The sequence below is a fragment of the Scomber scombrus genome, chromosome 14 (assembly GCF_963691925.1).
Source record: "Scomber scombrus chromosome 14, fScoSco1.1, whole genome shotgun sequence".
NCBI classification, from domain to species: Eukaryota; Metazoa; Chordata; class Actinopteri; order Scombriformes; family Scombridae; genus Scomber; species Scomber scombrus.
Window position 1 is genome coordinate 5,239,028 of NC_084983.1, and position 20,287 is coordinate 5,259,314.

The 20,287-nt window shown below is 39.8% G+C and overlaps 2 protein-coding genes across 2 annotated transcripts; one reads left to right on the forward strand and one right to left on the reverse strand.

Moving 5' to 3' along the window:
• Positions 1-2,118: 2,118 nt before the first annotated feature.
• atg101 (autophagy related 101) lies at positions 2,119-3,535 on the reverse strand. Its single transcript, XM_062433240.1, has 2 exons — positions 3,018-3,535; positions 2,119-2,930 (listed from the first exon to the last, which is right to left on the reverse strand). Exons 1-2 carry the CDS (start codon positions 3,267-3,269, stop codon positions 2,526-2,528), a joined length of 657 nt encoding a protein of 218 aa, XP_062289224.1. The 5' UTR covers positions 3,270-3,535; the 3' UTR covers positions 2,119-2,525.
• A 283-nt stretch (positions 3,536-3,818) lies between these two features.
• LOC133994299 (C2 domain-containing protein 2) lies at positions 3,819-20,261 on the forward strand. The gene is given in 14 exon segments (XM_062433547.1): positions 3,819-4,651; positions 5,265-5,360; positions 6,890-7,009; positions 9,368-9,469; positions 9,856-9,972; positions 12,408-12,516; positions 14,274-14,382; positions 14,476-14,540; positions 14,645-14,760; positions 14,855-15,020; positions 15,692-15,870; positions 15,872-15,934; positions 16,373-16,640; positions 17,773-20,261. Coding segments are annotated over 14 exon segments (2,013 nt in total). The 5' UTR covers positions 3,819-4,369; the 3' UTR covers positions 17,994-20,261.
• Positions 20,262-20,287: the final 26 nt, after the last annotated feature.

Sequence of the window (20,287 nt, forward strand, 5' to 3'; positions counted from 1 at the left end):
CAATAAGACAGAACAGGAAATGTGTTTACTACCATATATGCCCCTTGTTTAACCTTGTTTTCATTCAGTTCTTATAATTTATCTCTATAATTATGAGCCTGGTGAATAATTGTATGTAAAGGAGACAGTGCAATCATTGGTAACGTGTGTAAGATTTGAGAACATTTCTTTTTCACATTAGGAATAAATCACTCTTAATGTTGCTGAAAGATTTTATTATTGGAAGGTGCTTAGACCAGCTTACCAGTAAAGTGAAAGTGTCAGTGAAAGTAATGGGCTGAGTGGACCTTATGGTTTGATATGATAGTGTCCTAAATACAAGATACTGTAACATCATTCAAGTATTTGGCTCATCACATCAGCTTATAGAAATAAATCTTGCTATAAATGAAATACTTATACCAAGAGAAGTCTTTTTAAAGCACACTGCAGTATAGCAATGCAATGTATGGTTCAACTTTAATAATACATATGGAAAAAAACATTGATTTCTATTTATTAGACATTGTCAAAATTTCTGAATCATTAAAGTCAGCCACCCCAGTGCAACCCAGTGTTGTGTTAATACTCATACACTGATCTGATCTGAGCTTTACAGTGCTTCGATGGCCTTATGCAACCTTTAAAAATATTTTGTGGATATATTATTTTAAGTAAAAGCACAATAGAGTTCCAGATGACTTATGACTCAGGCATTTAGAGGGGGGTAAAGTCAAGAACAGGGAGGCCGCGTGCAGGCGAAAATCTTTTATTCTATGAATGGTGAGCGAGTGTTCCTGCTTCCTAAAGATTTATTATAAAGATTGTGTTTTGATTGTATTCCAGTTGTTTCACAATGTATTCTTGTACAAGTATATACTTCTGCTTTGGCTTGATGGATTAGAAATGTGTATAAATTATTACTATCTGGAATATGTTGAATTCAAAGACTGCTCCACACGAACTGTGGGGAATCCTGCTTTCCACTCAGTGAGCAACACACATTGCATTGTGATGTTAAATTTTTTTTTTTCCTTTTTTTTTTTTTGAGGAAATCTGTATTGAAAATAGTGCTCTTAATTTCTTGTGAGGAACTTTCCTGAAAGTTTCACGGAAATATTTAGAATCGTGTACATGGAAGTGTTTGTATTCTCGATTTTGTACCAATTTTGTTAGTAAACAGAAAGTTTTATCTTTTTAGTATTTCTGTGCTCTACCTGCAATAATGAATATTTGTATCAGCATTGGTTGCATTATTGTTGCTTTTGGAGACTTGCAGCTGTTTTGTGTTTAGGTTTTTCTACAGTTTTTGTGCTTCATTTCTGTAATAAAGAGTAACAATGGAGTATATATACAAACATTTGTGGTGTTTGAATTATTCAGTTTTGCATGGAAAATTATACCTCAGGTCCAAGTATCCAAACTATAGAGCTTATTTCAATCTAAATCAAACAGTTAACCATGTTTACTTTGATTTTCTGCATCCTTTTTTACATTGTCACCAAAATACTGTTTTAACTTAGTGTATGCTCTATATATAGCAGATATAAGTATTTACATGATAGACAATGTTTAAGGCCCTGGACTTAGTGATACACATGTTCTTAAATTAAGGTCAAAGATCATTCCTGTTGTGTATTACCAAATCTCAGTCACAATCCCTCACCTGCTCTCCTCAATCACATATAATAAGATGTATGAGTTTGTGTTGCACATGAAAGCACTGCATATGTTCACAAACACCTTCTTGCATCTGTTCTTTGTAGATTCACCTACCTGTGGAACTGAAATATGTGAAAACACACACGTTATCCTGTTGGCAGACAAACCCGAGTTAAAGGGATGTTTTTCAAGCTGTGGGCCGCTGTGACAATTTGTGACTGGAAACTAGGGAGTGACCTAAGGAAGTGTTTGCTTTAATTTGGAAAAAGGCAAACTGGAAATCCTGCCCTACCCATGTGTAAGGTCACACTCTCAATGAAATAGTTTGTAGAGAGGAAGTTTTCCCATGGATGAGGAAATCTGTTCCCAAACTCAGCCATATCTTCTGCATGAAAGAGGTGGCAGTTGTCCTCTTTTCTAAGGTTAGGACAGATTTATAGAAGCAAACTCTACTCCGAGGAGACTATAATGACCATCAATTACAACGAACAACATTTATTGTCAAAAAAATTTACAATAATTTACAGATTAGGCATTCTCAGCAACACAACCTTTTTAAAGAATTAAACTGATACATTGTGTAATTTGCTACTGTGTCAACATTGCATTTCTAAATGATAAAAAATGAAGATAATCTGGAAAGAACAAACGAAAAACCAAACCAGATATCCTTAAAATAACTGACATGACATAATCAAGAAATGGGACATACAATCAATACCAGAACCAGAGCAGAGACATCAAAAAGTGACTGAATAGGTGTTTACATTGACACTGCTTCACTGTAGCAAGAACAGAGCTGTTTCTGAAGCACAGAAAGGTTGTCAGTTGTGACTACAGATACAGTTGAGTAAAAGCATCCATATATGTGTTGTTGAGTATCCTCACAGTGCCAGGGTGTCTTTAATCAGCCTTCTCATGGTGGTGCTGACAGAGGTGCCCAGACAGTCAGTGATCTGGTATGTGATTTTGTACAGGTATGGCTGGACATCTTTGAGACTGGTGTCAAACACATTGTCCACTTCAGACTGAGTGGGCATCTTTGGCAGGTACTCGTGGCGATTTATCACCTCGACCACGTTGATCACCTTCTCGCCCAGCTTCTCGCCCACTTTCTCCCTGCAGATCTGTCTCTCCTGCTCGTTAGCCAGGTTGACCACGTTGACCTTGATGCTCCACACCTCCCAGGGAATGCACTCATCGGAAAAAGGCCAACGAGATTTCTTCTTCTGGTAGAACTCCAGAGAGATCTGCCCCATGCCATCGCTGCCAGTGTTGCTCAAAGCATCCTGTAAACACAGAGCATACAATAACATCAAATGATAGGCCTGGGTAAGCATTACCATCAATAATCACACGTTAAAGCTACCGGTTACCTTGAATTCAGACACAGCTTTCCTGATCACTCTGTCCAGCTCCTCTGAGGACACCCTGACAAAGGAGAAATCGATGAAGTCACAGTCGATGTCCAGTGTACCAACGGTCCCGATGGAGTAGGTGCCCTCCTTTTTATAGTGAAACTTGCCGGTGCTGCGATGCAGTAAAATGGTGTGCAGCAAAGCCAGCATAGCCTCTTCCACCTGCCTCGCCTCCACCGTTACTTCAAGAACTTCCGAGCGACAATTCATTTCGAAATGTTACTTATTTCCATTTGCCAGCGACGTCTCGGTCAGTGATGATGGCTACTGTGACGCGGATACAAAACAAAAACAATTCCACTTTGTTTACCTCTACGGACGGGCGGGGCCTATCCTGCAAAGCTTATTACAGTATAATAAAATACTAAATAGACTCTAACAAAGGCTACCCTACCTCCAAATGTAACCTGAGAGCACTGAGCAGTGAGACATTGCAGTAGAAACTAGCTTGCTAAATGTTTGGTGATGTGGTAATGATGACAGTGCTCAATCTACGGCAAGTCGCGTTGTTCAAAACACTATCAGAGACGTTTTTCTGAACCGCGCCTTTTAATTCGACTTTATTTACATATTATTGTACAATTCATTTATATTATTTAAAATATACATTTCTATGTACCATATGTTGGTGTATTTGGTAAATACGCGTAGGTTCTCACGACGAACATACAAAAAAACAAACGCCTACATTTGTCGCTGCGCATGCTGGGAGTTAGAGTTCGTGCCACATATCCGTTTGTAAACGGTAACTTTTACAGTCAGACTGCGCCGCAAACCCCGTCCAGCGGCTGGGACTGCTCTCTTACCTTTCAAAATGCTTTCCCGGGACTCTTGTTCGATATTTGGATATCGTTTGGAGGAGCTTAACTGCGGACTTTGGATATAATTCATTTTTTGGGGGGGGACTTTGGCGGTTTTGTAGCTATTGAAGAATAGCGAAGCGTAGCGAAGATTAGCCCACTAAGCTAACAACGTTATTCAATGAGAGGAGGAGAGTGTGTTACCCTGCAGGTTTATTTGAAGACAGAAAGTACCTTCAGGTGTTTGTACTAGCGCTCTGGAACCTGCTCCCATAGTTTTTTGGACTTTTATATGGCTTTGTATTAGCTGCTATATGGATTACTGCAACATGGGTAACAATAAGGATAATTTGTTTTGGGGGTTGAGATCAGCGCAGTTATCAGTTATTATGGGAGATTGCTGTCATTGAATTGGGCTTTTTCCCCCTCACCAAATGATTACTATGAGGATGCAAGGCAGATTCGCAGAGGAGGTGTGTTAAGCTGTAGTCATCGTTTTAATTGCAAAGCATGTCCGACTTGGAAAGTTCCAGTTCATATTTTGGTTTGGAGGATCCGCAGTGGCTATGCATGGTCACGCTTTTCATCGCATCGCTGGTTACTCTCATACTGTATTTCCTACAGTATTTCCAACATGGCTCTTTAGGAATAAAACAGAAAGCGGTAAAGGACAATGCGGAGGAGGAGGAAGCCACGGCTCTGCTGGGATGGGCGCTGTCACTGAAAAGCTGGGAGAGTCAGTGGAAAGGAGCATGGTGCAGGGCTTTAAATGACCAATCGAGGAAGCGTGGGGTAAGTCTCATGACCACCAGGCCACCACTATAGCCTGTGACAGGTGACTTCAATAAAAAGAAGGGGAAAAAAGTGTAGCTTGTCACAGGATGTTAAAATAATTTCATCATTGCTGTCATACACCCAGCTTTTAATGGCTCAGTCAGTTCAAACCAGTCCTACACCATTTTTTTAATGATTAACACCATTAATGTGACTCTACTCTGGCTTGTTTTAATGCACACTCAGCTGTGGAACATTTACATCGTCTTCTGCCACCCTCTTGTAAACCATCTTTGCACTATTTGCATCATGTATCCAGTTTACATGTCACAGTGTCGGTTTCTCCTATCAATCCTTGTGTTTATTCCTGAAAATTGTTGTGTTGTTACTTTGTGTAAATACACAGAGATACATTAATACACAGAAGAGACCATTAATACACAGAAGATCTTACTTGGCTAATAAAGCTAATTCTTATCTACCTGTTTTTTCCTCAAGTCATTGGAAGGTCAAGTCAGAACATATCCGTGGATGTTGTCAATGTTATACCTTACAGCCCAGATTATTGCACATTTTGTAGCTTCAAGTTCACTGATTTTTTTTAAAGTGTATGTGTCTTCTGTCCCCTCAGAGTCCTGTCCTGTTGACATTTGAAGAGGATGGCGTTGAGGCATCAGAACTCGCAGTCAGCCAAGTGTCCCACTTTCAGAAGTCTGCTCAGCACAAGGTACACTTTCTATAAAGGGTTGCTGTTATTAATTAACCTGGGCGGCTTTTCCTTCTCTGAAAATCACCTTTATGGAATTATGGCTGTCTTGTGTTATCTCTGTGAAACGATCAAACGATCCTCCTTCAGCCACTGAAAAAAATACACATTTGGTTTCCTTGTCAGCTTATTCATTAATAAGGATACAGCAAGACCTTTTATAGATCTGCAAGTTTCATGTTTATGTACCTTCTTGAACAAAGGCTGTTCCTTATTTCATTTCTGCGTTTGAGCCTGCCACAACCAAACAGTGACTCATCAACTTTTAAAACTTTGATACTGGAGGTGACAAGTGAATCTGAGCGGCATTTTTCTCAGGTGTCCACATGCTCGACAAAAAATCTGACACTCTGAATGACTCCGATTTCATTCAGATTTGTACTGTAATTAACTTAAAAAAGGCTGTGAAACACTTGCACGATGCTGTCACACAGATTATGTGCCAACCTGCTACAGACTGTGAGTGTGAAACAAACCGCCACTGGAGGACTTTTATTTTTTTTAGAGAGGTCAGACAGGGACAAATTGCTCGCTGTGTTGTTGGCGCGGTCAGCTATGCTGTTCTTTCAACGCTAGCTCAGCCTTTTTCTTTGTGATCATCATGATATGGACCAAAATACCAGGTGCTCTGTTGTTGTTAGTGAGAGGAATTTAATGAACAGAGGCTTATTTTTACCCACCTGCAGTGTGTGTGTGTGTGTGTGTGTGTGTGTGTGTGTGTGTGTGTGTGTGTGTGTGTGTGTGTGTGTGTGTGTGTGTGTGTGTGTGTGTGTGTGTGTTAAGAAGCTTACATGGCTGTCAAGCTCAGCTCTAAGGAGGAGCATGCAGACAGGAATGCACCAGCACCTATGTTTATGTTTAGATTTCCCTTCACACTAATCTAATAGTAAACTGGACACACACACACTCGTCTGACAGTGAATTCAGGATGAATGCACTGAATAAATACAGCATATTTCAAGCTTGAGGACACTTAACCAGTGTGTGGGGATGATTTACTTGGCTACAGATGCATTCCTCTGCAGTGAAGGTGATTTATTGTCCTCACAGATGATTGAATGAGCTGAAAATGTCTTTGAAGGCTCATACAGATGTTTTTCCTGTACAGATGTTTTTCCTTTTTCACAGTTCAGCGTGGAGGTCTCCTAAGACAAATATTTAGCTTTTGAATCAACTTTAGTAAAAGTTAGTGTGGTAAACACATCTCACTGGTCTTATTTCAGCATGTTTGGGTTTCTTGCACAAGACTCTGCACACACACACACACACACAGTAACATAAAAGTTATCGTCAATGAAGCATTATTGATGCCTTTCACACATGGATAGACACACACTGCACCTTGCAGTTTGGTGCAAAATATAATTTCTCTCTCCACTGAAGCTGTTTTAACTACATGTGGGTTGCATGCAAATGTTGTCGCCGCCTCAGCCCGAGCATCCTCGGTAGATTTATATTACACTAAACGCCTCGCTGTGTTCTCCCAACAGGCCGCCTGCTGCAGCGTGGTCGGGGAGAAGCTTCAGTTCTGTCTCAGCGCAGCATCGACAGCCGTGGCTTCAGCAGATCCTTGTAAATACACCGTGTGTATGGCTCCACTGGAGCTGCAGGTAAAACATCTACCGTTGGTCACAGAACATATATCAAAGTCATGAAGTTCATCAAGATAAACTGTACAGATTTTCTTTTTTTTCCTTTTTTCTTTTTTTGGTTGGCGGGTGAAATGTCTTTGACATCCTTTGGAAGGGCGGTTTAGTTTAATGGCAGATTTTATTGAACATGATGTGCTGCCAGTGCCCAGCATTGGATGACTGCCTGCAGGAACATTAGACTAAGTGGTCGGGTTATCTTTCTGTACTTGGCAAATGTCCCTAAGACCTCATTAAAACGACTGTCAGGCCCATTTCCAGTAAGATTGGCCACTTTGTCTCCATTCACATTTGTCAGCGGCTCATACAGGATTGATGACTATCTGAAGATATGACACAAATTACTAATAACGGCTTGTTCTTCCCTGGAAAAAAAAAAGTGAAGCAGCGTTTTGTTTTTATTTCAAAGCACAAATCGGAGCGCGCTCAGTAAAACACTCCCGCGACTCACCCACCATCTTTCACAAGTCTTCCCTCGTTAGACTCGGATGCTGTGTGGGCATGAAGTTCCATCAAAGGTGATGTGATGAGATATGTAATGGTTAGTGTGCATTCAGCTGTGGTAAGCTGTCATCGTGTTCTTAGATTCAGTGTTAAATCTTCAGTGGTGTATGGATGCGAGCGGCTATGCAGGCTAACCCAATTGTATTAAGGCTATTTTTAAACCTATAAGGTGCTTGTCACCTCTCTCTGTGCTCCTGAGCTCATTGTGCCATGAATACACACTGAGTGAGAGGCTAGAAAGCTAAAGTCAGGATTAGTGTTTTGTTTTGGTTGTGGATCAGCTGGTGTTGTTAGAGGAACATAAAGGAAGACTCTTTTCCCTTTTTTTTTCACTCTCACTGTTTCGACTCTAGAACAGTCAGAAAGCCTTTTCAAATGTCTCCATCCACCCACTGGAACATTTGTTAGCTTTTGACTGAGAACCAAGCTAGAATGGTCCTGGCTGGTCATGTTATGCGTGCAGGGGTACGTGGAACAGAAGCAGCGGGAGTTTACAGTATGTGGACACAATAATACACCCAGTCCCCTGTGGTGAAGCCCTGAGTGTACTTTGTCTTTTAACACACCACTGCAGCGCATCACGTGCTCTGTTGCCTACGATGACACCCATGTCACACATGTGGTATTTGTCTTCACCTTTGTAATGCAAATACTACGTTTACAAAGTTCAGCAGGTGCTTTTGTCACATGATTTGAACCATTAAATCATTTTATTGGTCACATATTCAATCAAGGCAATAATCTGCTTTTTGGCAAACAATACAGTTTCTGAGGATGGATTTCTTTTATTATGCTAACCTTCCAGTTGAAGCTGTTTTATATGAACTGATTGGGGTCGTATCAATGCAGACTGGGATATTGTTCTTTTGGATCCATCTAAGCGTCCTCATTTCTATCTGATGAGGCCTTTGTTTGGCATCACAGAGGCGGCTGTTCAGTCTTACACTGGAATCCAGGCATGCTGGGACAGGATGGTCTGGTCTGTTTTCTGTTACTCTCTTTTCTCTCCTCTTCTTTCACTTCCTTTGTCAGCTGAACCGTGTGCTGACTCTCACCTTGCTGACCTTCTCTAATAAATCCTTCTATTTGTCAGGCTGAAGATAGAGGCATTACATTACCTCACATCTTCTTCTTCGTTGGCCTACATTTGTCATTTGTATTCCTTTTTGAGATTGAAAACTGATCAAAGTAATTATTAAGGAGTATACTGTAATACATACATGTACATACAGTACCAGTCAACATTCATTTGAATGAGAAAGTGTGTCCAAACATTTGACTGGTACTGTATGTTAAATCAGTTTAGGCTGTTAACTAAAGAATAAAGCTCCATAAACCCAAGGAACCTGGACATTACCTGTTGTTAATGGTATCCAAGATCATATCTACTTAGGAGAACTATTTCTAAAAGTCAATTTGGCAGACACAGTTATCTACTAGCAAAAATCATTCTTTACATGCTTTCTTACATTAGATTATATAACTGAATCTCATTGAATTAGATTCTATTACACAGTTTGGAGTAATGCTCTCATTTTTAGTGACTATAAAATGGTTTACTGCCAAATTTCTGTATGGTGAGGTGAATTAAGTTTGAATTCATGAAAATATGTGCAGTAGAGACAGTTTAACAGTTGTTTGAGGGTTTAGTACTCGGATATTTGAGTCATCAGTTGTATGAGTTACAAAGCATTTACTAACCACAATAATCCTAAACAAACTCTTAATTTCAGTCAGAAAATATTCAGCTTTATGATGAGTTACACATATGAGCACATAAAGCATCTTTAACTTTTTTCCTCCTGTGTTCTTCAGCTGGATCTTCGGATGCAAGAAGCTAAAGATGAGGTCAAATTGAACTGGGGAGTGTCTCACCTGGAGGCAGAGGGGCTGCAGGTGACACCCTGTTTCACCCAGGTACATTTTACAGCTGTAGAAAAGTGCTGATACACCAAAAAAAGACTAACACACTCCTACAGGAAGAGTTGTTTTACTTAACCAAAGTGAAAAGAAATTGACGGTTGACTTTCTGTTATAATAAACTGAATGTGGGACGGTGATTATCTGTTTTTATAAGAACACATTTCTGTTAAATGTCATGTTTGTTAAGTCATGTAAATTAAGTAAGTAAGTTATTACCAAGATATGAAAAGTAAAATGCCGTATTTTTAATCAGTCCAGTCAATTAAAGGACTTTTCTTTTTCTTTTCTTTTTTACTCCAGATAATGTTTTTGATATAATACTACCAACATGTTTTTAATGTGTGATTTTTTTTTTATATCATCATCTCTTTCTCTATCAGGACAATGCCAACTGTTTGAGTGTAGCAGCAGTAAAGGAGCAGTTGAGGCAGCTGTTATGTGCTACACGTCCCTCTGTGTTGCTGAGCTGCAGGCCTGCTCAGGCCTCAGAGGTCAAGGTGAGTTGAGGAATTGGCCTGATGTATAACATCTTCTCCGACAAGTGTGTACAAGCCTGTCATGGCCGGTCAGATCTCACAAGGCGATTAGTAAAATCAGGCGTCACTTTGACTTATTTGATTACAATTTAGAGTCTTCTCAAGCGTTATTGCAAATGTGTTAAACGTGCTAAGCTATCGTCTCCGCAAAGATTCATAAATACAGCAGTCAATCATGGTGACCACATGCCTCACTAACAACCTTCACTAATGTACTAAGAGTAAATTCAGTTAATTATTATGACATAAGTATACAAAAAGGTTTTTTACTGGTGTGCTTTTTGTGCAGTTGTCACATGAAGTCTCGCCACGTGCTTCTAATTGGAAAATGCATCATGTGTTCATCTGTAATTAAAAGCATTGAATAAACAGTTATATTTCTAGACTGTTAGGCATGATCATTTCTCTCACTGAGCTCTAACTGAAGTCTCAGGATAAAATTGATTATTGCTTCCATGAAACTACTCATTATTTTCTTGAGTAATGAATCCTTTAGTTGGTTCCAGCACCAGCTGATGATCTGCTTTCTCCTGAAGTCACAGTACTAGATCATGTCTGTCACCCAGGTCCAACCAAGCCTCCAATTATGTTTATAAATGAATCTAGTTTTAAGCAATCAGATATATTGATGTCCTCAGTCTGTTTTAGAACATGATGTTTTTTGGGGTCTTTCGAGGTTAAAAATGTTTATGCCTAATGCAGATTTCTCCATAGTCCTACTCAACATTCAATGAATGAATGAATGAAAATTCAAATCATGGACTATTGCGCATTCTGTAAGCAGGATTTTTTCCATAGAGTCTTCATCTTTCATGCAAACTACTGTTAAATACTCTGTCTTACAAAGAATATTATGAATACACAGCAGGTTGGAGTGAAGGATGTAGATAAACCAGTAATAGTTTAATCTATAATACATTTACAACAAGCAAACTGTACTGTAGTTAGTTTATGAGATTGATGAAAAGTTTTGTAATAAGGAACAAATAATATATAGAAAAAGGACATGACTGCTGTTAAACATAAAAAGAAACAAATAAGATAAGGACGCCACAATGTATTATCGTGTCAAGATAAGTAGTAACTAAATACAGTGTACACAGACATTTGTACAAACACGAACAAAACAAAGGTAAACCAGTTTAAACAAATCACCTAACATGTCTGGTCCACTGTATATTTAAAAAGCAAGTTTAAATAAACATGGGACTACATGCAAACACATTTTGTATTCTTACTTGTATTTTTTTCTGTGAGGTTTGCACGTGTGAGTCGGATTCAACAAACTCTCTTAACTGGCTGAACTTAAATTTGCTCATATCAGCCTGATGAATGCCGCCTGTTCATACGGAGGTCCACGTCCATGAGATGTGACCATTAGCATAATCCATGCCCTACAATTGCAATATAAGGCTCCATGTTCTGCTTTGTTTGTGTGCAAGATTCATTCTAAAAAAAAACACCACACTGCTTCAGGTCCTGCTTTCAGAAATCTTAACATAAAAAAACAACACATTTAAGAGTGTCAATAGTAGAAGACCAAAAAGTGAATCCATCAGAGCTCTGTAATGTGACAGAAATAAAGAGGGAATGCTTTGACATGAAGAACGATAGATGCTAAAAAACATTTCTAAAGCAAAGCACTTCATGACTAATATGAGAGGAGGTCATGTGACAGTCACACGCTGTCAGAGTAGAGAAGTAGAGAAGTTTCTAAGCAACCACTGAAATGTAGAAGTTGCTGCACCAAAATTTGCCAAAATAAATCCAAAAATCCAAAAAGCTTTTCAGTACATTGGCAGCCATGATGATGATAATGATAATATGGTAAACAGAATTTTAATTTAGCATTACTTTTCATTTTTATTAATTTTAGCATCATATTTAAACTTAATTCCTATTAGGGGATTATACTTGTCAAACAAGTGTAACAATTTCATAATATAATTTTTATTGTACAGAAAGACAGTAATCATCTGATATACTATTCAGCCCAACAACAACACCCAACATCTGGCTAAGTTCATGTAAGACCTCGTGCCAAACAGTTTGAATCTGGTGAGAAGCGGTGACAAGCAGTGAGTGATGCTGCCAGTCTTTTGCATTCAGGACGTGATGAGGACAAATCTGCCTTGAATTTATTGCATTGGCTCACAGACGTACTGTACTAGCTCTGTGGACTATCTTATCACATGGCCCAGGACCTGTTCCACACACTTACAGTTCATTCATACGTCCTCACACATTGACACTTTTTCAGCCAATACTGATAAAGGTGTAGGATTCAGATAAAGCTCTCAAATCCCTCTGATGTATGTGTTGTATCACTGTACCTATTTTATTTGAGCTGTGAACAGAGTATTTGGCTTTTTACTTACAATAGTGTCTCCCAACAGGAAGCCCACAACAAAGTGGTCTCCCCCCCTAAACCTCCCCGCGCCCACGACTGGAAACTGCTGGTGAAAAACATCCGAGTGACACTCAATCAAGAGGAAGATGCTGCAGGTCAGATGCTTTTCTGCTCAGCCATTAGAAACAGCCGAGTTGTGATGAAATGGCCAAAGCTGCTTCCTTATTCTCTTTATTCTCTTTGCCATGTCAGTCTCTTTGTGGGCACAGTGGTCAGTTAATGTGTTAGACTACATCTCAGAACCACAACTCTGGTTTATTGTAATCACCTCAAATATTGTACAGCTGTGGAAAGGATTGGTTTGATTATTTTCCCATCCTCTGTCAGAAACTTACTACCTCTATTAAGTCAAAATGGTACAGAATTCAGTGTGTGGATGTCTAAATCAGAAAGATGAGGACCTCTAATTTCATGATGGTGTTCAGCATCATTAAGTAGCGTTAACAACAGTGGTGGGGCTGATTTAAAAAGTAATGAGCTGTGTGGGTTGTGTATGTTCCAGCCATAGCCATATAATCATCTCAAGAGGCAGATTTAACCATTTCCATTTCTTCATGCATATATAATAATACATGTGAAATTGGTTATAGAATAAATTCCAGCTTCACTTATTCTATTGATTCATGTGCATAAATACAAATATCTAGGCAGGGTTTAGTACCTTTTTTTGCAATCCCACAATGATGCTACTACTAATAATAATAATACTTAAAATGATTCCAGTTTTAACTTAAATTTCTCCATCTTTTCAGTTATTTAGCCAGTTATGTATTTAACCCCAAAATTACAAATAAAATACAAATTAAACATGCTTTTTTTAATAATTACTCAACATTCTGTACAACAATCTTTTTTTATGGTACCAGTATATGGGGTGGGTCTGGCTGTCTGGCTGTTTATTTTTACTAAAGCAGTCTGGGTGTCCTACCCAGAGGAGCTCCAGATAACATGGAGGAGATTTGTTTTTCTGTCAAAAGTAGTAATCTACTGATCAAAGCTGACATTTGTTGACTGTATGTTAATGGTGCCTTTTCAGGATCGCCGCACCCAGTGTGATGGTAGCCCTGCACTAATGTGAGCTTCCCTTATTATCAGAGTAAAAACAAACCAATGCTGTCAGCTAATTGCACCAGTTTGCATCATGAAACTAAATGTTTAGAGATGATGGAGGGCTGTTTAAAATCATGGTCCAGTCACGAAGTCTCTCTTAGACCTTATCATCATGTTAGATCACAGCAGCCACAACAACCTTGTTTTGTTAGTTCCTGTGATGAGTCACTTTCTAATTGTGACTCAGCAGTTTTCAGGAGTCCAGAAATCTTCTCCAGTATACTGCCCAACAGCAGAGACATGACACAGCATTGCAGGCTTCTCCTTCTATCTGATGAGGCTTTCCTTTAAGTGAAGAGCAGTTATACTGTTAAGCTTCACTAGTGAGACTTCCTGTAGGCTGGAAGCCAGATTCAAGGCAGCTGCAGTAGATGCTCGAAGGTGGAAGCTTGAAGGTTTCTTGCTGATGTTGTATTCATTAGGACACATCACTTTCACAGTATTGGAGGTTTGCTTGCGGCTGATAAAGTTCCTTTTTAAGTGCTCCATTAAATAGAAGTCCTCTGAGTTTGTGTGCTGAAGAAGAGCACTCAAGCAGAACATTGTGAGTCTCCTCTAACCTATGCATAATTCATTTGCGAAACCATGTAGGTTGACCTTCCTTTTGCCCTTTAAATCAAGTAGTAGTTTTGTTCGTTCAGCTTTCAAAAGATTGTCGAATGAATTAGAAATTACCTCTTGGATCACACACTGTCTGTTTTTTCTGTGATGCTGACTGAGATGCTCTCTACTCTGTTTGTAGGCAGCATGAGTCCTCTGTGTGTCCTGCAGTTAGATGACCCTCCACAGAAGTTTAACACCTCCACTCTGAAGAACACAACTAATCCTGCCTGGGACCAGCCGTTTATCTTGTAAGTTTGACCCTTTTTTTAATCTATAAAGTCAACCAACATCTGTATTTTCTTGCATTTCCTAAATATTCTTCGATTTTTCTGTCTCAACAGTGAATTGAATGGACGATCAAAAGAGCTCAATATTCAGCTGCTGAATGAAGGTGAACCTCAAGAGAGTAAGGAACACTCAGGAAATTCCGTTTGATACTTGTGTTGTATTCAAGCTGTAGTCATGTTTTGATGCCACCAGCCTAAATTAGGTGTGTTTCCTCTTTTTCAGATTCCTTACTAGGTCAGGTGTCAGTGCCTTTTGATCTTGTAAAGAAGCAACCCAAAGGACAGCAAACATTTGCACTCATGACCAAAGACACAGTGACCGGATCACTTACTACTGACGTAAGACTATCATGCCAGTTAACATTGAATATTATCACATATTCATTTCATCTTTGTGTATCTGAGGTTTTCATTTAACAACCATATTCCTCAGTTTACCTACCTGGATCCCAGTGAGGTGAGGTCCTGGCATCCTCCCACCCCAGCCTCCACTAAGAGGGTGGAGATGGACCGTACAGTCATGCCCTGCGGCACAGTGGTCACAACCATCACTGCTGTGAAGAGTAAGCCGGGTCGACCGCTCCCTCTTCTAAACCTAGGTAGAGCACCAGAGCACTGACAGGAATAACAGAGCCTTACTCAGAGAGAGCGTTTGTCCCTTTGATGTACAAACACTTAGAGATGCTTGTGGAGGTTTCTATTAATTCTGTTTTTCTGCAGTAGTAGTTGCAACAGTCTTTGTGAAGAGATGCTGAGTGTTCTCACATTTTACGTGGATGTGGAGGAACTTTTCCAAAACCAAACTATTGGCAGGAATTTCAGTTTTTTGAAAACCAGACATCTCAACACCCAGCAGATCAGACGTTACTTGCATTGGCAACAAGGTTGTTATTCATCAGCTGATATTTGATGACTAGTATTTGAATCTTGTTGTAAATGTGCAGTTACTCAAAGCAAAGACAATTTTCTTTCATATGATTACATATCTATTACAGTTCTATAGTAAATGCCTCCACATGTCAATATTGAGATGATGTGATAATTAAGTTAATATTAACTTTGTCTCTATAATTTTCCTGAAAGTCTCGTTTTGTTCCCGAAAGACCGCTTTAAATACTGCAACAATCGCCAAAAAACCCTGCACGTTCCTGCTTTACTACAATGCACTGTCCATTGGAATTGGGACACTTTGCATATCATAACAGTCTATGATTTGAACTTGCATCATTTCCATGAAAAAGTTGATTAAAATAATTTTGTGCTCCCTCAGACTCTACCCAGAAAGTCGTGGTCAACAAGCCTAAGCTGTCGGAGCGTCGTGTTTCAGAGCAGGCGTCTATGATGGGCGCAACAGTCAGCAAGGCCTTGTCCTCCTCTGACACAGAGCTGCTGATGCTCAACGGCACCGACCCGGTGGCCGAGGCCGCCATCAGACAACTCCACCAGTCCCGCCAAGCAGAAGCTCAAATCCCCGGTGAAGAAGAGCACCATCATCATCTCTGGCATCGCCAAAGTAAGGATGAACTCATGAACCAGAGGAACACTTTATACTGTTTCACTCCAGTGGATTAATCTCACTGTTATTCCTTCATATACACAGTTACAATGAGAGGAACATTCATAGGAATTAAGGAGTGGCCATGCAGTCTCTAGTGTTTGTTGATCTAAAAAATCTGTTTCCACCAACTTTTTTTTTCCATTGTGTTCTCTAAACTGGTTGATCATGAAAAGGAAAAAAATGATACAAAGTGTGCTTTGTTTGGAGCAGGGAGAGACTCCTTATTCTGGAAATACGTTCATGGGCCAGTGAATATTAAAACTCCAGTGGAAAACCAGTTTGTGTGCCTGTGCTGCTGTCCTCCTGCCTAAATGACTGTACATGTAATAAGAGGTGAACACAGGCCCTGAGAGCTGCCCATGCAAATAGATTTTAATGTGCTTCATTTTGCAGACGCCCTTGTCTCAGGATGATGAGCTCGCTCTGATGGCGGGCTACGCCGCAGCGATGGATGCCTCGATGTCAGAGGGCAGCTCTACTCAGGATGTGACCACAGCAATTGCAACAGGCGCCAGTAGCCCCCCGGACACGTCGGAGCCCCAGGAAGGCCCGAGCGGAATAGGCCGACCCCCGGAGGACTGGGAGAGCCAAACAGGAGAGGAATTAGACCATACCTCGCTGTCCATGTGTATGTCTGAGGCCAGCTGCAAAAAGAACAGAGGTGAGAGGTCACAGAACAGACTCACTAGCCCTTATGCTACGAATAACTGCTTTTACTATTATTTTATAAAATCTCACTTTAAATCCTTAAAGGCAGACCTTAATCAGTTTTCTCCATTTGGCTGATTTCATAGCCATCTGTTGTTCCTCAGTGATGCAGTCTGTTTTTTATGTTCTTTTCTCTTTTCCTCCTACTTTGTCAACCTTTTTTTCCTTTTTTTGAACTGTCATCACTGCCATCTTAGAGGAAAGCAGTGCTAAGCTCACATTATGTCCAGATGAGTAAGTTACCTCACAAGTTACATGTACTGTACTGTAGTATCATACTCCTACTAGTATGTGTAGTGTCTGTTCACTAAATCAGTAGACTAGATAACATAGTTTTTTTTATGCAGTGTGAAATTCATCAAAATCAGTTAGATATTAGCAGATAATAGAGTTTAGAAGTGTTATGAGGCTGCACAATATAAACAAAGTACTGTGAATGTGATGTCAGTTCCTACTAATGTCCACTTTAATATGTTCATCAATATTAACATGATAAATATTGATATTAAATATGATGCTGCACGGTAAGATCATCACTCACATCATGTAAATTTGACATCTCATATTGAAATATCGATAAAGATCATTTGTTGTGTAGTATATTGTTCAGCCCTTTTGCTGTAGGAGTTATTTATTGAGGTGCAGGACGCTGATCTCTTTCTTCATTTGTCATGGATTAGTTTTATTAGTCTATGTTAAGCTGTATTGACCTAAAAATATTCACAGATATTGAGCATCCTATGCTATGTTATCCTATGCTGAGGAGGAATGGCCTTGTAGTCAGGTTGGACTATGTGGCTGCTCTATGTTGGTACAGTTCACTGTGTGTTAGTTGGTGATTAGGAATAGAGGAATAAATTGCACATTTTCTCAGATTTTTTTTTTTCCCCCACCAGCTGTAAACAACAATTTCCAACTAACACATATTTCTGTGCCGCTGCTGCTTCAAATTGCTGCTACTTGACATACTTGAACAGAATATGACACATGCCTGAGTTTATATTTTGCCTCGAGCAGAGTCATGTTGACATATTGTCAAGATAACACAAAGACTTATTTCCTGTCCTCTGCTTCTGTCGCTACAGGCAGCTTCCTTCAGAAGAGCGCCAAGCTCTTCTTCCGGCGGCGTCACCAGCGCAAGGACCCGGGGATGAGCCAGTCCCACAATGATCTGGTATACCTGGAGTCTCCTGCCGCAGTGGAGCGGGCCAGCCGAACAGCCACGCTTAGCCGTATGCTCAACCGCAAGAGTAGGAATAAGAGCAAAGCTAATGGCTCTACCTCCATTGGGGAGCCACACGCGTGACCCCCCCCCCCCCCCCTACTACCACCCCTCACTACTCTCACCCCAATCCTTCCCACAACTACTACCAACACCACCATCTCCACCTCAAACTTGCACTGGCAAACTTCCCTTAGCTATCTTACTCCCCCTAATGCCTGACCTGCAAACTGGGGCTTGTGTATTGTGAATGGGGAAAGCTGTGCAGATGGGGGAAAAAAATCTGCTTTTATTGCCGTGTCCTGCTTCATTGCTTCTTATAAGAAGCAGACATTCCACCCAAAGCAAGTGTGTGCATGAAGGTATCCTGTCTCGGATTCATGGCATTTCAGATGATATTGTCGTTGCATGTTTCTTTTTATTTAATTTTATGCAACATTTTGAAATCTCTAAAAGTTCTTTAGTGGCCTTGTTACCAACTTGAGGGGACTGATGTGGGCTATCACTATTTACCTCTGAGGGTAAAGACTTTAAAACCATCCCTGCTGTGAACCGTAGGTTTTCCTACAATGGACCAACAGGACCAAAGATGAAGAGCAGAGTGGTATTTGTATGATTTGCACAATTTCAGTACCTTTCTTTACCGTGCAATGACAGGAGCTGCTCTTGTGATAGAGACTCTTCTGTAGTTCTGATTCATGTTTTTTTTAAAGAAGCATTCACAAAGGGAGACGATCTGTTCACTGCATGACAGCTACAAGTGAGAGAAAGTAATACGACTACTTTTTGACACTAATACTATGAAATATGGTATTTCTATCAAGCATCCAATGTTTTTTTTTTTTACACTTCATTTAAATTCCTTGTAATTTTAACCCTAATGAATGAAGATGAGTACAGCAGCTATATGTGATTAGCATATAAGAAATGTTACCAAGAAAAAATGGCAGCCTTATGTATAGCAAATATATCAAAACCATTCATTTCAAATTAGTTGTGATGGTTATCATGCAACACCAGCCATTAAGTTAACACCCTTCCAAAAAAATAAGCAGCGACACTGTGGCTAACATGAAACTTTAGCTATACATGAGTTTTTATGTTTACTCCTTTCTGCAGTGTTTTCAAACGATATGCAACTTTTCTTCTTAGTCTTCCTAAAAGATTCCTCCTGTACACTACTGTTATCAGCAGGGTTGTCAATGTGTCAAAAGGGAACTGTTATTCAGGGACTGTGACATTACACTCGACTACGCTTGTTTCACTAATGAAACTCGTTCGACGCTCTTTCAGTCCTGCATTTGATCTGAATGAAATCTTTCATTAATGTTTTATTGTGTTTTTAAAAACAACTATGTAGCTTTGAACACCTGAACCAGAAAAAAGTGTGAACACCTTTGAGAGCAGCCAAATATTCTGTCTGCTCTCTCTCTTTTTGTTGTTGTAATTTTTCTTTTTTTAATCCAGCTAATGATTGTATTTTTTTTGTAAGCAGCTTGTTGAAGACATGTTCGTACATCGTGTTAACTACTGTTTCTTCAATGAAATAAAGAATTCTGCAGTAAAGAGATAGGCAACGTGATGCAGACACAACAGATCGCCTTACAGTTACTCCGAGGACGTCGTCACACGTGGTCCGGACTCATTCTTTGACTCGACCGGTGGCTCCTGAGCCGGCGGAAGACTGAAAGACAGTTGGAATGACTGTGAGAGACAAGTGTGTTCCTGCACCGTCAGCAGTGTCTATAATCAAGAAGCTTATGCACATTACATATCTGTTCACTGAGTGTTTACATTACCAGACTATCTGAGAATTTTAAAAAAAAACACTCTGTTTATGACAACACTCGTGCAGATACAGTGTGTAGTTATCTTTGTGTCTATTTACATGACAGCTGTGATCCCCCCCCCGCTCTTCATCACCCACCCTCCATCATCATCATTAACTGCAAGCTGTTTTTTTTGTTTTTATTTGTTTGTTTTTTAATATTAACAAACCCAGAATCATACCAAAAGAAACTCTAAGCATTGAGACAGAATCATTTTTTCTAACTTAAAGGAAAAGAGGGGGAAACAGGTTGTTTTAATCATGCTCAGCTTTAGAGCCCCGGCTTATGGCAGCCTGCAAGCATTGGCTGCTGTTATGCATTCAGTAAGCAGTAGAACTGTATGTGATTAATAAACTGCTTCCTGATGTTTTTCTTTTTTTTTCTTCCTCAAATGGCATCTGCTCTGTGCACAGAAACTGACTGAGTTAACTGCTGATGCAGAGTGTCAGTCATTTCCCTGCAGGGATTGTAACTAATGAACATATTGAGTTCTTTCATTTTCGGCAATAAATATTGATTGGATAACTGAGACTGTGGTGCCACTTTGTG

What these genes read in the sequence shown, in the direction of transcription:
- atg101 (XM_062433240.1), bottom strand. Translation starts at nt 3,269, where the DNA reads ATGAATTGTCGCTCGGAAGTTCTTGAAGTAACGGTGGAGGCGAGGCAG. An exon ending in AAGCTGTGTCTGAATTCAAG is followed by an intron (nt 2,931 to 3,017) that starts GTAACCGGTAGC and finishes CTGTGTTTACAG; the next exon opens with GATGCTTTGAGCAACACTGG.